This window comes from Triplophysa dalaica, chromosome 3 (genome assembly GCF_015846415.1).
Source record: "Triplophysa dalaica isolate WHDGS20190420 chromosome 3, ASM1584641v1, whole genome shotgun sequence".
NCBI lineage: Eukaryota > Metazoa > Chordata > Actinopteri > Cypriniformes > Nemacheilidae > Triplophysa > Triplophysa dalaica.
The window spans coordinates 25,960,321-25,980,765 of NC_079544.1; the positions used below are offsets into that span (position 1 = coordinate 25,960,321).

The 20,445-nt window shown below is 40.4% G+C and overlaps 1 protein-coding gene across 1 annotated transcript; it reads left to right on the forward strand.

Annotated features, from left to right (window-relative positions):
• Positions 1-3,545: 3,545 nt before the first annotated feature.
• On the forward strand, positions 3,546-20,057 carry zmp:0000000521 (spindlin-W). Its single transcript, XM_056743086.1, has 5 exons — positions 3,546-3,640; positions 4,414-4,455; positions 5,700-5,947; positions 14,827-15,060; positions 17,615-20,057. Exons 2-5 carry the CDS (start codon positions 4,436-4,438, stop codon positions 17,818-17,820), a joined length of 708 nt encoding a protein of 235 aa, XP_056599064.1. The 5' UTR covers positions 3,546-3,640; positions 4,414-4,435; the 3' UTR covers positions 17,821-20,057.
• The last annotated feature ends 388 nt before the right edge of the window (positions 20,058-20,445 follow it).

A 20,445-nucleotide genomic window follows, 5' to 3' on the forward strand; every position in this document is an offset into this window, starting at 1 on the left:
GATAATCTCGGTATTTCACTGCATACTAAAAAGGTAAATACTGAAAGAGTATGGTATACTGAACTAAAGCATACTTATTAAAGTGCATGCGTTGCATGATGAAAATGAGTGGATGTAGCTCCACTATGGGTCCAGCCTATCCTTTAATGTGTCCAATTACGGTCTGTTACCCTGGTAAGAAAGAGTAAATGACTGTGTAAATCTAGAATCGGATCTCCAGAGGGAATGTCTCCTCTCGCATCCAATCAATAACACACGCCGTCCTATGCCTCCCAGTTAGAGTGCAGCACTGGGACGACTGGTTTCTCAGCGAGGAAGACAAACACAAGGAGTGTTATATTAGTCATACTGTATGCACACCGACCGGCCACCCGCTAAGCCAGATCCAATTATGAAAGGAGTGTGAGAAGGAGAGGGTGGGCGTCCACAGAGGACCGTCCGATGGGAAAACAAATACCCCCTTTAACCAGACGAAAGTGGCACAGGAGAGAGAGAGAGTGTGTGTTAAGGGGAATGGTCTATTTCTGTCTGGAGGTTCTCAGGAGATGGGCTCTTCCATCCTTGGATTGAGGAGAGAGAGAATCTGCTAAAAAAAGAAAATGAAACATGGCCACTTCCATAGAATCTGAAATGTTTTCGAAAAACTAATTCTCAGAGTGCACTTTAATGGCAGTATTAATAGCTCAAATATTGCGTTGTTTTTAATTTTTTTTGAACAAGTTCATCAGTGAGAATGGCCATATGTTATACGATGAACAACCTCAGTCAGCTCTCAGCCAAGCCAGCTGTCGACGGTTTGTAAATAGCTTGCAGTGGGATGCGTTTTCTTTCCCACTGCGGACGTATTTCATGTAAGATTGAGCTTGGTTGGTGCATTATGGCCTGGGGGAACAGGTGTAAGGCGGCGTTTTATGGCACAGATGTCATTTAAAGACGTAGTTTAGTTTTAACACGGTTGCTGTGACAACTGCCTCCACTGTTGCCCTTGAGTTCAAAGTAACCCCATCAACCACAAATCGACACTTGACTTTGAGAGAAGTCAGATTAGTAAGACAAGCAATAGTAATGAGCATTAAAGGACCGAAGGAAACCAACTGTAACCGCGAGAGGTAAAATTTGAGTTTTGGCCCATATGTGCACACCTGCGACCGCATTTCAGTTGAATTATTAATGCGGCACATCTACAAATCAGGATTGGATGTCATTGAGAATTGAATATAGAAAGTCCCATTTAGTTTCTGAATTGAAATCGAGGTGGCAAACAGGATTGGTATCATGATACTTGAATTAAATTAATGCATTAAGTCTTCAAACGAAACATTTGAATTTTCTTCAATTTATTTAGGTTCACAAATTATTACTTAATTTAAGTTACGATGTGTTTGAATTGTCATGGATTGTGGAGCAAAATGCACATTATGCGGATGCAAGTGTTCAGTTGTTGATGAGAAACTTGATGTTTCGCTGCCGGTTGTTTTTGTTCTGTTGGTCCTGAGGATGGTGATAGATCTTGACTTTAAGAATGACCTCAGAAAAAAGCATTTGATATTTCAGTACTCTTTTACAGTGGAGATGAGGAAAACAGAGTGGAATGAGAGTTTAGTCAGGGTTGTCTGGGGTATTTTTGAGATATGAATTGCACAGTGCCTGTAAACACGTCTGACTCATTCAAGAGCAATAAGACATCCTTCAAATCGCAGCAGAGCTTCTGTCAAAAGGCTGATTCATTGCTCAATTCGAGACCTGGAGTCACAGAAACGAAAATGCGAATATAACAGCACGTTAACGTGGTAATAAGCACTGCAAGAGAGGAAAGAACATTTGTACTGTCAATACACAACTCAGCATGAAATCAAGGTTATTCTCTAAAATATTAATAATCGATTTTTCAGCTGTTATTTCATTATTGAGATTACTTCGAGATAAAATTATGTCATCACAAGATCCTCTTTACTGGTCTATTTTGAGCTGTGATGTCAATGCCTGCACACAGAAATGAAATAAGAAAAAAACTAACATTTTACAGTATATGCAATATTTTTTTATTATTTTATACATACATCTTAGAGTTATGTGGCCCAAGACACAAGGTCTATTAATTCTCGCCTTGTTTACCGTTTCCTTTAAAAGTTGCTTTAAGTGAGCTTGAGAGGGCAGTTTGATGTGATTTAAAGCTATTATTCTTTACAACTAAAGTCTGCTTTGAAACAAGTTTAACGGGACAGTCGGTTCTTTAAAGAGACATGACTAAATGTTGTTATTCTTTGTAGTGCACCTAACTGAAGGGGATTAAACTCTAACAGATCTTGCCTTTCAGCTGATGCTGGGATGTTCTTGGAAAATTGATTGCAAGATTTCTGTATCTTAAGTGGTATTGAATGAACCGGTATGCTTTTATCAATGCACAGTTGTAAGTTCAGTTTGCAGAGAAAACACTGATAAAAATAGCAATGAAATAAACACATTATAAAAGTCTGCCTAATGCATGAATTTAAATGTGAGTCAAAAAATGACTTTCATGCTTTTAAATAATTTAAATGAATTGAGGTTATAGGAGTTTTCTCTCAAATGATTAAAATAAACGACATGGGAATGGATTCATTAAAGTTTGTTTATTATTTATTTATGAGACAGAGCGATAGATAAGATGATTTTATCTGTTCTCTGTGGAATATTGTTGAGCTATTTAGTCATACCAAACTCTTGGATGGGGATACATCAAGGTTGCTTACAAATCCCGAAAAAACATATTTAATGCGAATAAAAATATACTGATATCGCTTTGGAGAATTTGAATGTGTTGACGTTGGCTCCGAGAATAGACCACTTGTGCCCTCTTGTGGCTTTATTTAATACTGCAGTGGAATACGTAAGCATCCCATCTATTTTATAAAGATGTGGTCGTGCAAAACCTATGGAGATACCGCGGTACATTGTTGTATTTTATCTTAATAATATATATATATATATATGTAGTTTGTAATTTAAGTAAAGTCAGAAACAAAATGTATAATACCACCATGCAATGTAAATCGCTTTGGATAAGCGTCTGCCAAATGCATAAATGCAAATGTAAGTATATATTTTAGAATATATAAAACAAAATGTTACATGACTTAAATTTAACATTAAATATAAACATAGTATCACCCTTAAGCTTTTTAAACACGCGTCGAATAATAAGCTTGCTGCAGACTGAGCGATAGCCTGTACGCTGACCAAAGGAATGACATAAAAAACTGATGCATCTTTGTTATTGTAGTTTCGTGTGTGTAACGTAAAGTAAATATTGTGCGTCTCTATGTTCGTTCCCCAACAACATATATAAAAAAACATTTGTCTCTGATGTTTGATTCATATTTAGTGTTTTGCTAATACTAGTTTTACCGGCTTTTACTTTCTGATCTACACAATGCTATGACACGGGCACACTACTTACGCCCCTTTCGGAGATGATGTTGCCTCAAAACTACATTTTCCAGAATGCTTAGCGCTCTGTTCGCGCTAACCACGCGACAATGCATCCTGGTAGTTGTAGTATTAACCGGCCGTGCCTGGTTTTCATCTGACGAGCGTTATACATGAGGATTGAGGATCTCCGCAGAGGAAAGTCCACCATAGACATGAACATAGAGGCCAGGTAATCATATTTTTCTGCCGCTATATAGACAAGGTCACAGGCGCACACGATTTTGATTGGTTTTACGATGATGTTAAACGACCAGAAAACCGATTTTGTGGTTGCGCATGAGATACAATCCAGTGTTTTATATCAGCGTCTCTGGTTTTCACCCGAAGCGTCGAAACGAGGCGATATCATGCTTATATGTTGATTTCTCAATATGAATGATTTCTAACAGGTTAGTTATGATGTTAATGTTAAATAGAAGAACATAATCCCTCAGAAACAGGCTGGTTTACATGTAACGTGTAATGTAAAACAAGCCCGGCCTCTAGCCGCAATGTTGTAGCCGTCTCACGTGCTGCGGTAATTTAACTTGACTTTAACGTGACATTTATGCGTTCTCTGTATTTTTGATTTAACGTAATTATGCAACACGGACGCTGTTGACATCCGGCAGAGTGATTGACCAATCAAAAGCGAGAGATACGTGTACGACGCTACAAAGTAACAAAACAAAAGACAAAATATGTAACAATGTTGCTGATATCATTGATGTTATATTGTAGCTTGGGATCTTAGTAATAGCATTTAAATAAAATGTCTGGGTTTTTCTGTAGATTTAACAGCAGCTGTCAGAATCATGTGCTATGTCGTATGTTGACACTTCACCTTTCTGTTGAAATGAAAGTGGTTTAGGTAGTTGTGTGTGTGTGTGTGTGTGTGTGTCTGTGTAGTGTTTGCTCTTATTGACTGTAATTGTTCTCTGATCTCTTACGTTTTCTCTCTAGGCGTGTTTGAGGTTTTGGAAACATGTCCAAGAAAAGGGGCAGGTGGGTTAAACTTCAGCTATATGTTCACTGTGATGCATTGTTTTCCCTCTATCAAATTACAGATCACCTGTGACTGTATCGCATACTGTGAGAAGACTGATTTAGATGAAGTACATACTTATCAAGCATTAACCTTCAATGTAGTACAGTGTATGTGATTGCAGTATAAATAAATTCCAGGAACCAGACGTACTACATCCTCCGTGTTTTTGTCTCACAATTTGTCTGTGTATGTTTGTTCACTGACATATTAACAGCAACTTTGCTAATTATTTATATGTTGTTAAACATGTACAATAAAAACACAAGGAATATACTTCTAGGTCATGCTCGCACTTAAACAAGCTGCTCACCTTAGAAATTTACAGTTTTTAATGTATTCACTTTCTAAATTTATTTCAGCTCCTATTGCCTCGTGGAATAGAATAGAATCTAATGCATATTTTTTTTCATATTGATTTTTCATGTGAGCACCATTGCATGCACACTGATTGTAGTGTACTATATAGTATGGAGTAGTCCATTTGAAACTTGAATATTGAAATCTCAAATGTAGGAATATCGGCTTGTTTGGTTGTTTTATGCATTTATTTTTACTTACGAATTACAATAAGAAATGTGTCTTGTGCCATCATATGCATACAACTGGATAATATTGAACATTGGCCATCCCGCTTACCCGCAACCAGTATTACGAGTTGATCAATGTGCAGTAGATGTGAGAATCAGCTGTGACCTGAAAATAAGGGATTATTTTGATATTCAGTTCAGATTTGTTTTGATGGAGCTTTCTACAGTTTTGCATGGTTGCAAAGCTGCTGTATAGAATTTTTTTTTTTCACCAACAGTAAAGACTTTAGATATAAAAAATTCTGGTTCCTAAAATTACGTGATCTTCCCCTCACTCTTTCTCTTTTGTCCTCTTTGGATTTCGTTGCTTTATGGTGTGAATTTTATCCATAACTCATCCTGATTTCGTATTTGGTAGAATAATAACAGAGAGTGCATTGACCTAAATATTCAAATATCCCCCAAATAGTGGTTCAGAGCATGAAAAAATACAGTTGATGGAATATCATGAGGTATAATACTCCAATATTTTGAAATATAATTTCTCTGAAGCTCTGTCAGCATGAAAGATTGACTAAATCTCTTGCACAAGACGGAGCTTCTGGTTAACTTGAACTGAATTCCTAATGCAACAGGGTTTTAAGACTATGGATTCCATCTCGTCTGCTCAATAGGAAACGCAGCAGCGGAGAGCTGAGCGACAGTCTCACTCCGGATCCCAACAATCTGCTGGGTCGACGGATTCAGCACAGCTGGCGAGAGAAGGGCGCTTTGACCAAGTGGAAGGGCACCGTGCTGGACCGACTCAGCGTGAACACCTCCTTATTCATGGTCAAGTACGATGGCTTCGATTGCGTCTATGGCATCGAGCTCTTTAAGGACGAGAGGGTCTCGAACCTGCAAGTCCTCACTGAGAAAGTGGGTGAGTAGGAAACGCTTTCGCACTGCACGCAGGAAACAAACCCAACGACAGGAAGTAGCACATGTGTGTGAATGAACGGTATATGACGTTATCGGTGTTAACTCTTTAAGTACAACATGGGCTGGCAAGTGCGACTCCAATTCTGTGTGATGGTTAGCGACGGTAATGAGATAAATCAACAGTTTATTTAGCTGGAAATTCAACAATAAGATGAATCGTGCCTGTTTTTAATAAAGCAGTTAATACAAGTTCAAAAAGAAATCGACAAATTCAAATGACAGCATTAGTTTTCTCTTTCTGTCGGGTTGTGGATAGACTCATGCTAACATCATTTGTAACGAATGACAATTCTTACAAAAAAGACCCAGCAGTAAAAATGGTCAGATTGAAGCTAAATCCAGACTGGATGAGCCACATTTATTCCATTTCAAAATGTGCACGTGTGTGCTAAACAAAATTCATTTGCACACCGACTCTTGCCGGAAAAAGAGAGGCAAGTTTACAGCAAACACGACCTCGTTCTGCAGTTTTGCTTGATCGAAGCTGTGTGCAGCTGAGCACACATCTGTTTTCCAATCATTCTGCTAAAAATGTGACAAATAAAACACCTAATAAATGCCACCGAATTGTGAGACATTTGTTTTGAATTATGTTTTCAGAGGAACGATGAGGTTTAGACACGTGGCATTTGTGATTTTCTCAAATTTTGTTTTCTAAGTTTTACTGTTGATTCTGTGGTCTGATTTTCTATAATAACACTTGGGTGATTCTCACGAAACCACTGAAACATCGTGGCAGTTAAGATTGGAATGATGAAACATACAATTCGGTAATACAAAATGATCACAATAAAGATATTTGTGTCATCTATGGACAAAATATAATTTTGACATAGGAATAAATTATTTATGTATTTTATTGCTTTTCTGCTGAAATTACTATAACCGCAGCGCGACCTTATTTGTGCATATTGTGCATTATATGTTGTAATTTAAATCGAGTACATTTTAAATATTGTGAAGATAACAAAAGGATGTTCATTCATTCTCAAAACATGAATATTTATGTATAATAAAATTTGGGCCATGAATTTTTGGTATGAAGGAATATTCCATTACCAAGGAATAAAATGTCGACCGTAAGAGATTTTTCTATTCTGTGTATTCCGCGGAATGTAAATAAATTGGCGTGGTTAACTCACCCTTTCATGTAGGGCGTTATTCTGAAAAAACAAGTGAATTAATCCATCCTTAATAAATTAACGTATCAAATATTCTTCTGTAGTTTAGTGATCCACTCCAGTCTGGCGCTTTCTCTCTCAGTCCTCGTGCAGGGATCTGCGCAAGCATATAAAAAAGCTCATGCTCACCACGTATTTCAGAAGTGGTATTACTTTGTGAAGCTGATAATAGTTTTAATAAAGTTTAACTTCAGGTGAGCCAAGCTATACTTGCATTGAAACGAGCGATGATGCTCGCAGCGTTTTGACTTGACATACGTGTAAAGTCACCAGAGACTTGCATAGCAAAGACAAGCGCCAGAATAAACAAACCTAAAGATGCAAAACACAAAAAATGGGCATCTAACAGAGAGTGAAAAGCGATAAAGACCTACAGTACAGACCTCTTGAACATCTGTTTATAACACCAGACATTTACTGTACTCTCATTGTTTGTGCATATATTCATACTTCATTGTTATACTTGTTGCCCATCTTCCTTCTGTATAAATATGTTAAAGCCAGAAGATAAATATACATAAGTAGTTAATCTTATTATCAGAACTTGATCTGATATCTTCAGTACATTTTCATAACTTGCCTGTTTTAACTATGGTGAGCATTTAAATGAACTGTAATAAAAAAATAATGGAAATCAATCTAAGAAAAATGATATATAAGATATATAATTATAATGGGAGATTATTACCACGAAATATATCGTTACAGTTTAATAAAATTACTCATTACCTGAAATAGATTTTGGCCATTCCGCCCACCTCTTATAAAAATTAAGAAAAAGTGGAAGAAAGAAGTGTCCATGACTGATATTTTCATCCTCAGTAACTTTTTTTTAACGACTCCTTAAACACACACAAAGATAATTACATGGAGTTTTTTTTTATGTGAAGAAACACATCAACTTGTACATTTTAAATGGCTAACAAGTTAAAAAATTACTTAAACTAGTTAAATTATGTTCTATTAACAATGTTCGGGAGGAACCTAAGCATATAATCAGCCTGCCGTTGTTTCATCAGCGATCAAATATAGCTCGAGCATTTGACCTCATCACAATCATCTCGGCTGTTTCAACATCAGCAATCACAGCATTTACCCTATCAGCTCAATCAAGCTCCATCATAAATAAGCAAGCAGTCTTACCTGATGCTTCTCGCATGTTCAACATCGACCAGTTCGATAAAATGTCTGAGACTCCCGTCATTACCGACGCTTTAAATGCTCTCAACCCTTCAGCGCTGCCACGCGCTTCCCATCTCTCCAGCTCCGAGTCGGATTCTGCAGCTGAGTCCCAAGCTTCGCCACGGGGCCGCCAGCCTCGCCAATCTGCTTGTCGAGCAGCTAAGAAAAGGGGCTCATTTTTGCTTCCTCCGACAAAGACTCCACCTCCTTCACCGGTGTCGTCATACGCCTTAGCGCTCCAAACAATCCCCGCCCTCCACATTACAGCAGGCGGCTGACCAAAGCGGAGCTTTACACCCTCTACATCTCGTCCCAGGCCGACGCGCCCTCACAGAGTTCTGCTCGGCCGAAAGCCACCGACAAGCCAGGCCCGGCTCATGGTTCTCCCTATTCCCGGCCCGGGCAATCCACCTCAGCGGCTCAACGAGGCCTCCCTCACACAAGCCGCCACAGCGGGCAATCGACGAGTCTGGCTGGTGCTCCGGTTCACCAGGACGCCACGGGAATCCCAGCCGAGAGCCTTCAGCAGCCCGCCTCATCTCAGCTCGCATTGCAGGCCAACGCCTCGCCAGCAGATGACACAACTATCCGCCCAGGCCAAGCAGGCCGGCAACCACCCAGAGTCCCGGCTCAACCATTCTCCTTCCCCGCCCCAAGCTGTTGGCCCGTGGTCCCGGAGTCGATCTCTAGCGTGAGGCTGCCTCCGCTAGAGAATTAGGCGATGGTCTGCGGACCGCATTTATTCAACGCCGCCGCTACCGCGAACTTGACTCCGCTAGCTGCTCAAACAGCCGCCATTCCATCCCTCCTCTCTCTATAGCAGCCACGCCCTCACTTTTCATTGGCCACCGCAACAGCTATACCAGCACCTTCCAATGCGCCAGCGCTGGAACCACCACCCATCTCCGGCAGCATCAAGGCACAGATTTTAGCAGGTTTGACACAGAACTTTTCTATCTCCTCTCACCTCTATCACCTCCATCAAGCGAGCGGCAGATCACCTACGGCAATCTCTCTTTCACTTTAAAAAACGCATCTCCCCATTACTTCCGCACGCTGTCATTTCCAGAATTCACTGTAGCTTTCTCCCGCTACAGCAAAGTCATATGTTCCGTGTTCCCTCATAGGAGACACAAGCTAAACGATTACATAGCCATCGTGGCAGAGTTTGCTCTCTCCTATGGGGGTACACACTTCTACATGTACCACAAGCTTTTCGCCGCCGAATGTGCCTTTTGCGTAGCTCACTGGAACCAGTGCCTTACTGGGGAGCACTGGACACTGAGCTGCATAGTAAAGTGTTTTTGGGCATACACAACATCTCATGTGCAGTTTGCCGCTCAGTGGTTCACAACACCAGCTACTGACCCCCTGTCACTCCCTCTCTTCCCTCATGCCCATCTCCACCTCACCAGTCCACTTCGTCAGTTCCGCGCCTTCAAAATCGCCCTGCACATCAAAAATCCCACGCGCATGAAGTGTGCAATAATTTCAACCAGGGAAGATGCACAAGACAGAGCTGTCGCTTCCTACATGTATGCAGCTTCTGCAGCGGTGCCCTTGCTCGCATAGTTTTCTCAGCCATGCAACGCTCAAATAAAACATCAGAAAGTACCTCTCGACTCCTGTGAACATTTCTCGTTTGTCATTTGAATTGTCTTTGCACCCGACATCCAGTACACTGATTATCTCCTGACCGGCCTCTCGTACGGCTTCGACCCAGGAGTTATCAGTCTCCCTTCGCACAACATAATATGCCCCAACCTCCAGTATGCGATCGCCGAACCAGGGTAGTCGATCTCCTCTTAAAAAAGGAGATTGATGCTGAATCTATTATCGGCCCCTTCGCGGCTCCTCCTTTCACTGCATTTCGCATCAGCCCAATTGGAATAGCTTCAAGAAAATTTTCAGGCAAAAACGTTTAATATTCTACCTCTCGTCACCATACAGCTCTTCCATTCCGAGCATGAACAGCCTCATTCCACTCGAAGATTTTTCCTCTTTACTATCATGACATTGTCCAAAAAAAACCAACCTGATTAAAAAAGGCCGGTCGAGGCGCTTGGTTAGCTAAAGTCGACATAACCTCAGCAATCAAAGTCATGCCCATCCAAAACATCAGGACCAAGCACATACATCGATTTCTAGGCGTCAAGTTAGACTCGCTCAAATTCCAGGCTTCTCTACCAAAAGGAAAAAAATCGAAAGAACGATTCTGATTGCTTCCTCTCGATTATCCGTCCCCTGCTGCTCAAAACGCGAGCTCCTGTCAGTTCTCTTCCATCTCAATTTTGCGATGCGCATTATCCCTCAAGGCCGCCCGTTTGTTTCGCACCTCCTCTCACTTGTGTCCTCCGCCCACACCCTCGAGGACACAGTCTACCTATCCAGCTCCTGCAGAGACGAGCTAAGCTTATGGATAAAATTTCTCGGTCAGTGGAATGGCTTGTCATTCTTCTGACATGTTCTCCTCTCCCGTCGACATCCGTCTGTTCACAGACGCCGCCCCTTCCGTAGGTTTCGGAGGTTTTTACAAAGGTCGTTGGTTTGCGTCCACTTGGCCAGCTCTTGGAACTTCCACAGGCTCTCACATCGTCAACCCTTTTTGAGCTATACCCACTGGTCGTCGCAGCATCACTATGGGGAAAAGAGTGGACAGCTTCCAGCATCGTCGTGCACTGCGACAACGAGGCAACCGTGCATTGCATTAACAAAGGTCGCACTCACTCCCCCGCCATAATGCCATTCCTCAGACACCTCATCTGGACCTCAGCCTGTGACCAGTTCATCATAATAGCCAAACACATTCCGGGATCAAAAAAACAGATTGCTGACACGCTTTCACGTTTCGCCTTCCAATAGTTCAGGCTGCTGGCGCCCGAAGCGGATCCGATGCCAACACCTGTACCCCCCTATTCGGAGTTGATCTTCCGGTAAACCACCCACTGCAACCACCCACTCTCCTCGATGCCTCTCTCAATTATATTACCCAGGCCGTTTCCCATAGGACACTGCAATCATATCTTACGGCGTGGAGAAGCTTCAGATCGTTTCACCAGGCTTTCAGCATTCCCTTCCCAGATTTTTTCTCTCCTCACCATCACCTCCTACTTCTCCTTCCTCCACACAGCAAAAAGCCTTCAGGCCAGCATTATCAGAGGTCACTTGAGCGAAATCCAGTTCTTCCACAAACTAATCTTCAACTCTCCATCAACAGCCATAACTAGCTCCCAAACATCCATGATCATCACAACACTCTTCTGGTTTCAAAAGCACTTCAAAGCCGTCCTGCTACAATACGGCATCCCAGCAGACAACTTTTCCAGTCACTCCTTCTGGATAGGAGCAGCCACCACAACCGCCCAAAAGGGCCTTTCTCAGCTGCAAGTACATGCACTCGGCCGCTGGTCACCGGAAGCTTTCAGAAGCTACATCCGAACAGACCTCTCACTTAGGGGTGGGCGATCTAGAAAAAAAATTCAAATCACGATTTTTTCCAGATAGATCACGATTCACGATTTTATCGCGGTTCTTCTTCAAGTTGGTTTTAAGACTATTTTGCAAATTAAAGGGGCTTCAATACAGCCAAACTAAGTCCCCATATAAAAATATACTCTTTACCATTTATATTTTGAAGAATATTTTAATCAAGTTAATATTTAATGCAAGTGCAAGACCATAAATCAGCTGTTAGCAAAAAACTTTACATTTTGAATTTTGTTTTTCATCTTGTTGCGGCACTCGGAGTAAAGCTGTGGAATGGGCGTGAAGGATAAATATTTTTGGCTGGGTATTTCGTAACGTGGATCTCGACTTTGAGCAGTTTTTTAAAGCCCTCATTTTCCACAGTCTTTATGGGAATCATGTCTTTGGCCAGGTAAAATGCGACCACGTCAGTGACATCTTTCCAGCGCTTGCTCATTCTCTCATACGGATACAGAGTTCCTTTCTCAAATGGTTCTTTCTGTCGTTGTTTAAGCCTTTTAGTTTCCGTATGCTTGGTTGTAGCCTACCTGATTTACTCGCGTGGGATCCCTTTATAATTTGACTGTCGGCATACTCTTTCAGTCCCTTTTATTTTGAGGTGGTTAAAAAGGTTCGTTGTGTTGCCTTACGACGCTCGAATCTTATCATTGCCACATTTGCAAATAACTGTTGTTTGGGCCGTGTCAGTTGGGGAAAACCCAAACCATTTCAATATTACTGATGTAGAATTTTTTTTAGGGACCAAGTCCTCCGTGTTTCCCTCCATCTTCACTGACCGCGTCACTTAATCTTACTGAATTCACAAGCAACGTATACAAGCTTGTTAACATGGCGCAATCTATCGCAAGTATGTTGACGAATTCTATAGAACACTACTATATAGGACGATTTAACGATTTTCCCGAAAAGTGGATCGTGCAGTCATTTTAATCGTTCGCGATCTAATATCGTCATATCGCACACCCCTACTCTCACTCATCGGGGAAGCCCATCGAACCCTCATTTCCCGTATTGTCTAATCAACTCCTCGGTCACCCAGCACAAGATCAAACCTCAACCACTTCAGCAGTATATTCCCCAGCAGGACACCCAACCAGCGCAGCAATCACCTCAGCAATCACCAGCGCTTCAACACGAAGACATGTTGCTCCAGACCGCTTTCGCAGGGGCCAGCACTCGTATCTTGTGCTATGCAGTGACAGACTCCATAGTTGAAGTCAGCATCGCCTTAGAAATAATTCCGAAGAGGCCAGCGATTCCACCTTGGCGAAGAAATCACCATCACGAAGCCAGCATTGCCGCAACAACCGCCCCCGCAGGGCCACGTGCTTCCTCCCGTGCTCTGCCGCAGCAGTCACAATCACTATCCAATCCCTTCCAATCACCACCCTGAAGCCAGTATCGCCGCAGCGACCGACCCTGCAGGGGCCCCAGCTTCCTCCCGTGCTCTGCCGCAGCAGTTACAATCACTATCCAATCCCTTCCCCCCCGCAGTGGCCCGTGCTTCCAACTTGCGCTGTGCAGCAGCAGACACCACTCGACATGAAGCCAGTATCGCAGCAGCAACCGCCCCCGCATGGGCCTAGCTTCCAACTAGTACTCCACAGCAGCAGACACCATCCATCATGAAGCCAGCATCGCAGCAGTGATCACCCCCGCAGGGGCCCATGCTTCCAACTCGTGCCCTGCAGCAGCAGACACCACAAAGCCTGAATCACTGCAGCAATCGCCCCCGCAGGGGCCCGTGCTTCCAATTCGCGCACTGCAGCAGCAGACACCACTCGCCATGAAGCCAGTATCGCAGCAGCGATAGCCCAGAGGGGCTTCATCCTTTCGTATTAACCACTTGGGCCGGCACCTCCGTAACACCTAGCAGGGCATTTTGGGGGGGTTATGCATACTCCGGCGGCTTTCCAGCTTTATCTGCATTTGGGGGGTGTGTTCTGGGCTCGAGCCGGTTCCGAGTCCGGCGTACTTGCCCTAACCAGGGTAGAGTATTTCGGGTTGGGATAGACCCGGTGAGCTCGGAGCCCACTCCTAGCACAGCACGCCTTCATATCCATGCTTTACCAATTCATCCTACAACTAGCTGCTTATCTGCGAGGGTGAACTCGTGAAAAACGGTTTTAAAAAGATTCTCTTGTTATGCTGTGTACACAACTGTACATGTATACTATTCTATAAAAATTCTACAAACTTGCTTAGGCATCATGGCTTCTCTTGTTATAAGCAAAACATGCTCTGAGATTTACATGTTTACATGGTTACTGTAATGAGAATTCTTAAGGCCTTTTTTGTATTTTTATTGTGTTAAACTGTTAAAATGAATGCCTTTAAACATGTCATTTCTTGTTTTAAATGAATATAAAGTGTGTATAAAGTGTTTTTATGAATATCATGTTTGACATCTTAAAACCACGATTTTGTGAGAATCACCCACTTAAACATTGTGTCCATTAGTCCCGGTAATAGATTTTCTTAAATAGTTTAATGTAGTCCTGAACATCATAATCACTGGCGGATACTTCAGATGGGTGGCTGAATTTGTGAAAATGCATTACCAATTCAATTCCTGTGGTTGGAGTTTACTCCGTATTAATAGTGTTTTCATTTCCCCTTCATTATTAAACATTCTGTCATTTTCCATGAAACGAACCGAAGCGATTGCAATCAATAAGATTGTCTATGATGCTAAACCTTATGTCGCAAGTGCAACATTAGAGTTTAACTAAACTGGTATATTCCCTTTTAATAATGCATTACTTGGCTTCTGTAACCCGCCTAGAGGAGTAATAGTTTATTTGAATACATTTAAATTTTAGTCTTTTATTTTGCCTTCATTTTAAAACGCTTTAGGACTCCTGTACCCATTGTTAAATCACCAGATAATGAACGGCTCTTGTTGCTTATTGCTTTTAAATGCAATTGGGCTTTATTTTTGTAATGTTTGCTGATTCCTCACCCTTCTAAGTGAACAACAAGATCAAGGTTCCTCACGATGCTGAGGAGCTGGTGGGCAAAGCGGTGGAACATCTTTTTGAGAAGGAAGACGGGGAGAAGAACGAGTGGAGGGGGATGGTGCTGTCTCGTGCTCCCATCATGACCAACTGGTATTACATCACCTACGAGAAAGACCCGGTACTGTACATGTATCAGCTCTGGGACGACTACAAAGACGGGGATCTGCGGATTTTACCTGAAGCAGGTAAACAAAATCTTCCAGGGTTGAAGATTCATCATTCGCCATACGGTTTGCTTGACGAATTTGAGGTTGATTTTTTATGATCGTGTTAAATTTTCACTTGGGTCTCTTTGGAACCCTGAACTCATTACAACCACAATCATTTTTTTATTATATTATCACTGATTCTGTTTAATTAAAAAATTCTTGCACATACTGACATATCTAAATATTCGTATTACTATTAATAGCTGAAGATAATGGAGGCTTGTGTCTGATTTGTTGCGTATCTTACTCTTAACATGTGTTGCTGCTGTGTAGCGCTTCATCAGTTTAATTTTGTTACAGATTTTGGTTGACAGTTGCATTGTTTTCATATGTTTTTTTAAGGAGAATCATTCTCATTCTGGTATTGTGAATTTATCATTCTGTGGGTCACAATACCACTTGTAGGCGAGATGCAATAAAAAAATGATTATGGCTGAGATCATAAATCTTTTATTTTGGTTCTGCTTTTTGGTTTATTTTGGTTCTTCCTTGGAAAAGTTCATCTCAAAATCTAAATTTGTGGGATTTTTTACTCACCCACATGACGTTAAACATCTTTTAAGACCTCACAAATAAATATATTTTAGGTGACATCCAAGAGATTTCCAGGCCTCCTCAAAGACATGGTTATAGTTGTTGTACAGGTCCAGAAATGTACTAAAGACATCGTTGAATTTTTTTAAAGCGAGTAAGTGACGACAATTCTTTATGGGTGAAAAACAAACCATAAGAACGACTTTAATCAATATATTCTCTGGCTTTTCAGTCTATGGTGCACGTTTACGTGAATAAAAAATAACTCAAGTTTGAATTTGAGATGAGCTCCTCCTTTAAATTTCATGAGACAGGATGGAAATGCAGAACACACCCTGCAATCATTGTTATCTTGGTTTTTATGCCTTTTCAAAGCGCTACATTTATTCTTAAAGCTAACTTTAAAAAAGGTTGCATGATGAAATTTTGGCCACGCTTCTGTGCGACATGGAGATGCATAAGAATCTTATAATGTCTTATCTTATCTTGAGAAGATTACAATCAGATAAGTCTTGTAGAAAACTGCTATAAAGAAAATATATTTAGTCATTTAGCATGCGCTTTTTAAGCAAAGTAATTTAAGTAGAATTGAAATGGCATCCAATTATATATTTGGCAGTAAATTATATAGTATACTGTGTGCAGTATGAGACATTCAGTATTCATGGCATACACAGATCTCTTTATGATTTACATCGTCTCTTCAGATAATCATCTTTTGAAGCAAAAACACAACATTTCCCTGATATCAAAAAGCAACATTTGTAATAAAAATTGAGTATTGAATACAAATAAAAATGAATTATTGAATATGAATCAACAAAATTCCTGTAAAACACCAGGTGCTTTTGCATCGGTCGGCTTGTGCAGTAAATTGGTGCTGTGCGCATCAGACGGTATAGCATTTAATGAGTTTTATACAAGTCGAGATGAACATAATTAAATTTTGCTCTGCCAGAAAAACATTAATGCAGGAATTCCTCCGTTTGTCTGTTATTGATTCATCGTCTGCAATGGGAGACAAAAGTTTGTGAGTCCAAAAGTATTCTCATCCAATTCTCTTGATAATTACATTAAGCTTCTACTAGTCAAGATACTGGAATTTCTAATTTCGAGATGATCAATTAAAAATATCTGTATTCGATACAACGTGAAAAAACCTGCCATAACATTCACATCGTGTCTACACTGGATGCGACTGACGCGACACGACAAAAGACATTAGAACCCATTATCATTTCAAATTTTGTCGACATTGGATGGGGCGAGATGCAACAAACCCTTTCAGGTGTAAGGCTGTACAATTTTTGTTTTTTAATTAAAAGTTAAATTGAACAAGACTAGACTATAAGGTAGGCCTATATTTTTACATGAGTTACTCTTTGTTAATATAATGTTAATTTTACTAATGCATTTACTATTTAAAATCAAAAGTCACATACGTTGGTATTATTGGAGCAAAGCTAAGATGATTTTTAACATAAAAATTTTAAACACAATCTAACAAAAAATGAATAAATACTTTATTATTTAAATTAATTGTTTGTTTGTAGATGTTAGTTAAAACATTTATATGATGAAAAAAAATCATTTGGCTTTAATCCATATACTGTATAATCATTGATCTGCGCACATAGAGACAGAAACGCAAAAACTTAATGCAAGAAGTTTTGCAAGGACTCTACACTGGCCATCTAACATCATCACATTTAACCGGAGCAAATGAAACGAGTAGATCAGCGCACAAACATGGTAAACATGGGAAGCATAATTGAGCGTGCACCAAGCGTCAGATGTATTACTGAGACTCCGCACTGGATATATTTTTAACATGAACACTATTTTACTACACTGTCCGATACTGCAGGAACCCGTGTTGGAACCGTTTCAGATTTTTCAGCATCAATATGTCTCGAAATATCGATATGTTTGACAACACTAGCCTCTCCTGTTGTGATTTTCTTTGTAAAATCATTCTGTTCCTTTGCTTTCACAGAGAATAAACATCTGCTGCCTGCAGACCGTAAACCCGGAGAGGAAACGGAGAGCCTTGTGGGTAAGCAGGTGGAGTACGTCACAGACAAAGGAGTGAAGAGAACGGGCCTGGTCATCTATCAAGTTCCTGCCAAGCCGTCCGTTTACTACATCAAATACGACGACGACTTCCACATCCACGTATATGACCTGGTCAAGACCACCTAAACAAAACACAGACGAAAGAAAAGAAAACGGTCTCCTCATTGCTCAAGTATCATTGCGTTCTTATTGTACAGTTTGCCTTGCCTTGCTGTGACGGGCGATTGGAAAAACCTCTGTACAGCGTTTGTTGTTTTGTGTTGATGTCTTTGTTGACGGGTCAAGAGGACGATTGTCCTATCGGAAGGGCGTTCTGTATATTCCATGTTTATAAGCCGGTCGTTTTATGCAACGCTTTAGCTTTAATGCCTTGGAAGAGGTCATTTGAGTTAATACATTTGTATGTGAATGTGCGGTCACATGGAGCGTTTCTTTTGAACTGTAAATAGTTTTGACCGTTCATTTCAGAAATACATCGTGAGAGAGACAGTTGATATGAAAAGAAACAGGCGGCGCGCGTTCTCTAAATTTAAAATAACTGACACAGCAGAAATCTATTTATTACATTATAACGCTTCATAACAAATGTTTGTGCACACGAGTGCTTTCGTGTGGTGCGGTGAGAGACGTAGCTGACAGGTCCGATTAATTAAACCTTTACCTGAGTGACATCATCACGCCCCGTCAGTGGCATCGTAGCAGAATTCAAAAGAGATTTGTATGACCCTTTGATTTTTTCGCACAGCGTGTCGTTTTTGAATTGCATACGAACACTTGGGGTTTTAAAACTTGATTTGAGGAAAAAACTAAGCAAACCAGTTTTCCATTGCATTGGGGGGTTTATTTAAATGTCTAATGCCGTGATATACAACAATGTGATTAAATGTCCATGTAAAATAATCTAAAATATCAAAATCTCACAATCACTAATGAGAAAAAAGGTTAAACGCATGTAGTCCAGTGCTGTATGAGCAGTTTAATAAATTTCAAATAGACCTCAGTTTAGTGAAATCCAGCAGGCTGGATGATGAACCTGTTAGACTTCTAGATAATTCCTCCCCACTTCTTTATTGCCTTACTGTGAATTAAAGGCAGGAGATGCCCGCGTTTATCAAACGTGATATTCATGTTCTCAAAGCTTCGCAGCTGATCTGAGCACAGCTTTAAAACAATCAACAAAGCCAGTTTTATGTTCCTGACAGGTTTCTCCTGGTGAACAGGTGTCTCATTGAGCTTCATGAGCTCTTTCAAAGTAAAAAAAAAGAAGTCTCACATGATTTGTGTTGTGATTCTTGCTTTTTTCTTTGCGTGTTGTCTGTAAATACTGCACATACGTGTAATAGTCGGCCATGTGTTTAAGTAGCAGATACTTTAGGGCCTTGTTTGCTTGTAGCATTTGCACTTTATTAGGCTGTCAAGTGTAGCTCTACTGCGTCTCGCAAGAAGTAACGCTACACGGTATGATATTAATAACATTTGACTTGCATCCAAAAATTAAACAAATAATGTGGATTAGTTTAGGTCTCATCGGATTGGCATTACCAAATTAAACATGCTTCATGTTGTTTCAAATCTCTCTAATAAACATGTAATTTAAAAATTATATCAATGATAATATTGGTCAATCTGATTGCATTAAAGGGACTAAAGTTTATAGACTTGCGCATGAAAAGATTTGATTATGTAAATGTAATGCACACACATTACACAGTTCAGCTCTGTTTCCTGAAGTGTGTGTTTGTGTTTTGCATGTGCAAGTCTCAGACTGAAGGAATTTAATCTCTGTGGTACAGTAGTGCTTCACTGACTCATTGTGTAGTTTGCCTCTATATTTATTATCCACACAGCATGTGTCATTTACTTTATAATATTTTTTTTATTCAGACTGTCGTAAAATCTCCAGTTCAGTGGTTCGTTCGGGGAACCCAGTTTTGGTAATGGGGAAAATAAATCATTCCTTGAAATGCACATTTGTCTAAATGATTGTTATTAAACTTTCTTCAAAGTTTGAGAGGAGAGACATCTTTTGGTTTTAAATCACTTGTAGTATAATCTCTCAATCTCTCTGTGGTGATATCAGGCTATGGAAATGTTGGAGGTTTCACGATTCTCAACAGGCTTTTGCGGTTTTCTTTCCCCTGTCTGTGAACGAGTAATTCTATCTTTGGCTACCCTGTGACGGTGTTTTATCATGTGGTCCGCGAGCTTCTGCCGATTCCTCCGGTTCTATTTCATCGGTTCTTTTGCTGCTTTTTACCAAAGTTACTTTTTCAGTAAAGTGATGTTGAGGAGGTTCACGCTCCACATCTGTTTGTGTAATGATGTCATCGTAAATAATAAAAAGAGATATTTTTTGCACTGAACATTGTTGTCATTGTGTATGTTTTATTATATGTGTGTACATTTTATTCTGTATATTTACATTATGTCATTTGATAAATGGGGGCATGCAAATTAGCTCATACTCATATTTTTTAAATGGCATTTTATTGTTTGCTTTTTTTTCGTGTAATACGTTTTTCCCTCTGTTTAGAAATGTAGGAACCAAATTACATTTTTTTTATATTTACACATATACATTAAGGAAAACAGTTTAGTTTCTTTTCCCATAATGCATGAGGTTGTGGCATTCACAGATTACATTTTAGACCTTTGATTCATTATAATAGCAGTAAATCTGTTGTGACTCTTGAGCAATGACCTACAGGTCATTATCCAGCATGTTAACTCTCCAACAGTTTTTATTGGTTG

What these genes read in the sequence shown, in the direction of transcription:
- zmp:0000000521 (XM_056743086.1), top strand. Translation starts at nt 4,436, where the DNA reads ATGTCCAAGAAAAGGGGCAG. An exon ending in AGTCCTCACTGAGAAAGTGG is followed by an intron (nt 5,948 to 14,826) that starts GTGAGTAGGAAA and finishes CACCCTTCTAAG; the next exon opens with TGAACAACAAGATCAAGGTT. An exon ending in GCGGATTTTACCTGAAGCAG is followed by an intron (nt 15,061 to 17,614) that starts GTAAACAAAATC and finishes TTGCTTTCACAG; the next exon opens with AGAATAAACATCTGCTGCCT.